Below are 7,167 nucleotides of genomic sequence, written 5' to 3'. Positions count from 1 at the left end.
CTCAAATTTCTCAAAAAGGTCAAGTCAGTAAATCCAGACTTCGCTGGGCCCATTGTGGTCCACTGCAGGTATGCAAGAGCTGAGCTAATGTAGCCTAATGTTCAGTATTTTACTGTTTACCCCTAATGGTTTTAATTATCCAATTTGTTTCTATGGAGATCAGTGTATTATGCTTAAAACATCCCCTTTGTATGTGTGTGGGCAAGCAATCTCTCTGCTAAAGATGGAAACATTTGGAGTGACTATAGCAATACATGTGTTTACAAGCACAGATGTTGCTTTGTTCCCTCCTGATGTCTGTTAACGTGCTAGTGTCAGCTGAGGATTATGGTTCACTCAGCTCAGTGTGTCATTTGTTTTCCATCTCCAGTGCTGGTGTTGGGAGGACGGGAACCTTCATTGTAATAGATGCCATGATTGAAATGATGCACGCAGAGCAGAAAATTGACGTGTTTGGGTTTGTCTCCAAGATACGAGAGCAGCGCTCGCAACTCATCCAGACAGATGTGAGTTGGAGAAGGATTATGTTAGCCACATGACGTAACGCTAACACCTGGCATGTGTGTGGGACATGTGAATTATCCTTTACAGTAAATCATCTGCAACTAGGCCCATGCACAGTGTGTGTTATTCATCTGTGTGTATTTTCACTCCAGATGCAGTACTCATTCATCTATCAGGCCTTGCTTGAATACTACCTCTATGGAGACACAGAACTGGATGTTTCTTCTCTGGAAGGTCATCTGCAGAAACTGCACAACACCTTTAATGATGGTGATCGGATTGGCCTGGAGGAAGAGTTTAAGGTAGAACCTCTTTTTACATTCAGACCCATAAAGGATCCCATCTAACAAACGCTCACACAATATTACAGACTAAACTTAGAAATCTCTAAAAAAAACCTAATGAAAATGCAGTTGTTTCTTTATTAGTCATTTTAACTTATTAAGCTTTTTATTTGTCAGTTATTGAAACACTTTTCATAAATGTTATGAAGCATGTGAAGGTTCTGGGAACTATGAACCTGCCCACGCAGGCACTAAAAATATACACTAATAATCAATGCAAAAGAAATTCTAGATTTTTCAATCCCCTTCAGTCATATCACTTCTAAGAACATATAGTGCAGTCAAAAGGTACTTAGCTTCTTCCCCAGTTCTTTTTTTCTTTTTTTTTTTTTGCATATTTGTCACATGTTTCAAATCAAACAGATCAAACAAATTTTGATGATCTGAAACCACTCTTCTTCAAAATCAGCAAAGAAGGCCATCTCATTGCAAATGATCACAAATGGTCAAAGCCCGTTATTAGGTTTAGACAAGACACGTACACATAGATAGCTGGTTTACTCTTAATAAATGAAATCATGATATAAAACTGCCTTTTTATTTCCTTTGGTTATCTTTGTCTAAACGTATCTGAAATATGTGAAAGAAAAAAAAGAAATCAGCACACCACTGCACATATAAACCTGACTTGCATACATTCCTCCATTGCTGCATGAGAATTCAATTGTGCTACAAAATGGTCATTATGATTTATCATCAATACTATAGCTTAGTTTATTTCCCCTATTTTGATTCATAAACCAAAGGACAGTGAATATTTTATAAAGTTGTAACATTTAGATTTTCCTTGCTTGATCCCTGTTTAGAAACTGACCAACATGCGCATAATGAAAGAGAACATGAGAACAGGAAACCTCCCAGCCAACATGAAGAAGAACAGAGTTCTGCAAATTATTCCCTGTAAGTAAGATGAAATCCATATAAATAACCAACTTATGTCAAATCTCGAGCTGCAGATTACATTGCCTGCAGCTGCCTTTAGAATGTTTTTCTAATCCTGTCCCTTGCAGTACTTACAATACCATACTACTAATGTAAACATGTTTTTGAGCTGCTTCAATCTGCGTGTTTATGATGTACTGTTTCCATTTCAGATGACTTCAACAGAGTAATTCTTTCCATGAGAAGAGGTCAAGAGTACACAGACTATGTCAATGCATCTTTTATAGATGTGAGCATTTTGTATTTCCTAATTTGTTCTTTCTGAGGTTTTAAGGTATTTGTGTTAACACAAATAATTGTACCGATGAAGCTTTATATTATACTGATAAAGTCCTTTATATTTTGATGTGACTCAGGGCTACAGACAGAAGGACTACTACATTGCCACACAGGGCCCTCTGCAGCACACAGTGGAGGATTTTTGGAGAATGGTGTGGGAGTGGAAATGTCACTCCATAGTCATGCTCACTGAGCTCCAGGAGAGGGAGCAGGTAAGCTGCGGTAACTAATCGCTGCAAGCCAGCTATGATTGATGGCTGTAATAAACACAACGAATACACAACATAAAACGTCCCAGTTCTGATTTCCTGTCTTTGTCACGAAACTGTACATTTATTTAAGTTCATATTTATGAAGTATTTAACTTGTTAAACTACAGTTTCTTTTATTCATCGCTGTGAGTAAACAAATTTTCATCTGTTTTGCAGGACAAATGTTGCCAATACTGGCCGACAGAGGACTCAGTCTCCTATGGAGACTACACAGTAGAGCTAAAGGGAGACACCCTGTGTGAAACCTTTAGCCTACGAGACTTGGTACTCACCTTTGTTCCGGTAAGCAAATTAAACCTGTCCTATCAATACAGGCAAATGTAACACGCCTGCTCTGCGTCTTTATCAGTTATAGTGAAATAAAGGCTTTTATTGATCCTTCATGCAATTCCTTTATATAAAATAATTGTTTTTTATAATATGAAAATTGAACAAGTGTCACAACACAACATAAAATAACTCCATTACAACTTCTGAATTCTTACCCAATTAAACAATAAAGTATCAAATAAAAACAGAACCACCTCATTCCCTCCTAAATTTACCCCCCAAAAATGTAAAATGTGCACAAAGGCATACACTTATTTGAAAAAGAAGGTACACACTTTCAATTCTGCAATTTCACGATCAGGATATAACATAAAAAAAATAAATAATTTAAAGCATCTGGCCATTAGCACGTCTTAAAATTAGGCAAATAGGACCTCAGATGAACACTACCACGTCAAGCCAAACTGTAGAAACAGTCAGTAAAATAACTAAGAATCATTTTCAGAATGGTTCTTAGTCATCAGTCATACACTTTCTGTATGATTTTTTTTAAGCCAATTACTTTTAGAATATCTGCTGTGCACGAGCTAATGTGGCTCCAGCTTTAGCTTTTGGGCAGATGTCCTCATGTTATGAATTTGCTGGGAGATCCACTGGTGGGAAGATTGGTGGCTGTGTTGAATGTTGTGATCTAAAGTTTGACAGATAGATACTGATACTGATTTGGTGATTTTCTTTCTTTTTTTTCTTCTTTTTTTTAAGAAAGTCAGTATATCTGATGATAATTTTTTACCTTTTACAGACGTGAAACAAACACATGCCTTATTCATTGGTCCTTACTAAGACGATATAGTGATGCAGTTTAAAAATAATACAGTTTTATTGACTCAACAAGTTATGAATTACAGAGAATACGTGTGTACCCTCTGGTGGACAAACTATGTATTGTCTCGTTTCATTTATCGAGTGTTTTAAATGCTAAAACCAATAACAGCAGCAATCTCTCTCACTGTAGTTTAGTGTTTGTCAATGAACTTATAGCCCTTCCCAGCAGCAGCTGCTTACCTAAGATCCCTGCTGATGTTTTGTCATGTATGCTTGTATTTACCCGATTTCCAGACCTCTTACGGACAAGGTTTTTTTTTCTCTATTATGTCCTGATACATAAAACCTTACAACTGAATAAGGGTGTACTATATATTTTTTAAATTGCTGTATTGCAATGATTTTCAAATCGTTTAAACTACAGATGTGAGTGAAAATGGTATAAAGATATCAACAAGTTGATATGACAGATTAGTTGCTTAGTACAGTGTTAGTTAAAAGATGAGTTAAAAGCAGGATTTTTTTTTTTTAGAAAGTTGAAAGTATTTTTATCTTTGTAAAGCTAGACAGGCTCTAACACAATTGTCTAACAACAACAAATCTCTAAGTGAGTATATCGATCTCTCTGGGCTGCCAGAGGGGAAAATGAGGATAGGAAGTGTTTAGGGTTATCAAGCGGAGCCTCCCATCTCATATATTTTATTTAATTCGACCCGCCTCACCTCCCAGAGGCTTTGTAGTACATTCCTGACTCCCTGGGCCTCACCCATATGTCCACCACTCGTCTGCTGCACGTTTAACCTGTACTGACGTCACACTTGCCATTACGCTTTCATATGCTGCTAATAAATCATATTTGAACGATATTATGATCCCTCATCCACCTGTGGGTTTCCTCTCAAAGGAGAAGCAGACAAGGATGATCAGGCACTTCCACTTCCACGGCTGGCCAGAGATCGGAATCCCGGCCGAGGGGAAAGGCATGATCGACATTATCGCCGCAGTGCAGAAACAGCAGCAGCAGTCTGGGAACCACCCCATTGTTGTACACTGCAGGTACAACACATAGAACTCTATTCATATAAATATTATATACACTTACCTTGTCACATTTGTTGTCTTCTTTTTTATCTGACAATATAAAATATAGAAGGATTTTTGCATTGCAAACACTGTTCGTGCTTTGTGTGTCCTGCAGTGCTGGTGCAGGGCGAACAGGTACGTTCATTGCACTGAGCAATATCTTGGAGCGAGTCAAGGCAGAAGGCCTGCTGGACGTGTTTCAAACTGTGAAGAGTTTACGCATGCAGAGGCCTCACATGGTCCAAACAGTGGTGAGTGGTTCACAAATATTTAAAAGCACTAGAAAAATGTCTCGCTTTAGCTCAAGTGTCGCTGATTTCGTAGGCAATTATGTGTCCGTCTCTAACCATCTTTTTGTTTTTCTTTCCGTCCCACAGGAACAATATGACTTCTGCTACAGGGTGGTACAAGACTTTGTTGACATTTTCTCAGACTATGCCAATTTTAAATGATGAGATTTGCCTTAAACATGGTTTTTAAATGTTGTTTTCTAAAGCCAGTTTGTCAGTTTTATGCGTTTCTTTAACTTGGTTAAAATAATCTTCTATTTTGCTATGCACTTGTCCTACCATTAACTCCAGCTCCTTTCTTGCTGTAATATATGGTATGTCAGTCGATGAGAATTGTAAATGAAAAAGCTAGATTAATAATGTATATTTCACAACATGTATGATCATTTCTTCGTCATGAAGTGTTGTTTCAGAGTCCGATTTTAGTTTTGTTGTATAATATTGTACTTTAAATGTTTGCGTTATTTTGGATTGACCACATAATATTTTTAAAAGTTGTAGTTATTGTAAATGTATTTATGTATTGACAATGACATTCCTTTCTTTTATTTGGAGAAGATGGCAGGAATGTTAATATTTGTTTTATGTTGTAGTTAATTGTACACATACATTCTTTCATTTTGATGACTTCTGAGATTAGAGGTGATACTGAAACTGTTTTTCATTCTCCTCGAGCTACATGGCCATCGCGATTGTGATGCTTTTTCCAATGGAAACGGTGTCTGAAAATGAATGAATGAATCACATCAACCATAATGCAGAGGGCATAAAGTTACGCACCAAAGGCTGAGGTGACGATACATAGGTTTTAGTTTGTTTTTTTTTAAATATGGACTGAGGCAGAAGTTCAACAGACGTAGCAGAATCGCAAACGATTCGTAAACTTTAACGTTTTGTACCTCAAAAGGTCGTGTAACTGCAGTGAACATGGATGTAACATAACTAGAGTCTGCCTTTTGTCTGTAGACAGCAAAAAGCATTTTGCTAAAGTGGCTGCACATTAACAAGCACACAACTAAGCCTTTTACCAAGAACCTGTAATACTGAAGAGCATGTTTACTGCTTTATTTGTATTTTAGACTAGAGTTTTACACAAATTAGTGCCATATGTACTTTTTAAAGACCGGAAGTGTGGTCTCCAAATGTAGTAACTGCAGTATAATTTTACGATGCACAGTCACAATACAGGGAAGTAATAGAAGTTCATCATTAATCCTGAGTCCTGTAATGGCAAAAACCACAATATACCAATGTGGTGCTTCAGTGCCTGTCTAATGCCAGAGAAACAAAAACAGCCCATTATATCTACGTCTACTTCTTTGACACCTTTTAGATTCCACTGGTTTGTTTTGGCACAGTGGTAAAAATGAGGAAGCAGAATGTTTTAAATAAAAACTGTCCAGTGGAGTTTGAGTCTTTTGAAAGTATCTGAATGTTTGAGCTTTTCTGTGCATTTTTCTGAGGTAAATCCATCTGGTACTCCATTAGCAATTTTGTTGATGCTGTATGTAAATATAGGCTGACATGACAAAGTGCTAACATTGTGAAATTCGCTGAACAGCAAGAACCTGTCAAGTGATTGGTCATATTTTCGTGTGCTAAATGTATATGTCTGTGGGAGATGTGAGGTTAAGCACAAGAAACAACCCAAGTCTATTTTTCCCATGGCTCCTTTTCTGTCCGTGCACCCTTTTTGAGAAACTCGAGGTGAGTCTGTTTAACCTACAGCTCTGCCTTTGCTATCTCTGTGGGTGGCCTATCCATTTTTTGACTCTCAGTGTCTTTGAAATGCAAATTGCAATATTAAAATCTTCTGAAAATGCTGCGGGTGTCTCAGAAACATGTCTTGAATATGCAACAGCTTTTATGTTTCATTTCAAATTTAGGTGAGATACACAGGAGACAGCTTAAGCTGCCAGTTTGGTTTGTTTGTTTTGCTTTTGAATCAGTGACAGCGGGGTGTTCTTAATGCAATATTTGTGTGGAGAAAATGCTGCATTCACTCTACATAACAGAGTTACACTTTAACTGTAAATTAGTACTATAACTTTCATATCAACTATTCGCCATGGTTTTTACACATAATTATATGTTGTCTCTTACTTCTAAAAAAACAAAACAAAAAACCCCCCACACAAACCAAAAACTATTAATCTACCTAGCTCAAGCTCAGGAGATAGAGCAGATCATCTACTACTCAGATTGGTGGTTCGATCCCTGGCTGTTACAGTACACATGCCAAATATCCTGTGGAAAGGTACTGACCCCAAGTTGCTCTCTGAAGGAATGTGTGTGAATGTTTGATTCTTGTATGAATGTGAACGTATGATTGAGGCATGTTGTATAGAGCACTTTGGA

The 7,167-nt window shown here is 37.3% G+C and overlaps 1 protein-coding gene across 7 annotated transcripts in view; it reads left to right on the top strand.

Annotated features, from left to right (window-relative positions):
• ptprea (protein tyrosine phosphatase receptor type Ea) overlaps positions 1 to 6,633 on the top strand; it is a 58,530-nt gene extending 51,897 nt beyond the window's left edge. For all 7 annotated transcript variants that reach the window (XM_085170960.1, XM_085170959.1, XM_085170956.1 and 4 more), the window contains 10 exons: positions 1 to 68; positions 371 to 506; positions 657 to 806; positions 1,655 to 1,748; positions 1,943 to 2,019; positions 2,147 to 2,281; positions 2,498 to 2,623; positions 4,341 to 4,492; positions 4,635 to 4,770; positions 4,897 to 6,633. The exon at positions 1 to 68 is cut by the window's left edge. In XM_085170960.1, the coding sequence (XP_085027086.1) occupies positions 1 to 68; positions 371 to 506; positions 657 to 806; positions 1,655 to 1,748; positions 1,943 to 2,019; positions 2,147 to 2,281; positions 2,498 to 2,623; positions 4,341 to 4,492; positions 4,635 to 4,770; positions 4,897 to 4,971 (1,149 nt within the window). In that variant the 3' untranslated portion in view covers positions 4,972 to 6,633. The remainder of the gene's footprint in view (positions 69 to 370; positions 507 to 656; positions 807 to 1,654; positions 1,749 to 1,942; positions 2,020 to 2,146; positions 2,282 to 2,497; positions 2,624 to 4,340; positions 4,493 to 4,634; positions 4,771 to 4,896) is intronic.
• The last annotated feature ends 534 nt before the right edge of the window (positions 6,634 to 7,167 follow it).

This window comes from Neolamprologus multifasciatus, chromosome 8 (assembly GCF_963576455.1).
Source record: "Neolamprologus multifasciatus chromosome 8, fNeoMul1.2, whole genome shotgun sequence".
Classification (NCBI taxonomy): domain Eukaryota; kingdom Metazoa; phylum Chordata; class Actinopteri; order Cichliformes; family Cichlidae; genus Neolamprologus; species Neolamprologus multifasciatus.
Note: the sequence above shows the minus strand (reverse complement) of the source record. Positions and strands in the feature narration are given on the sequence as shown.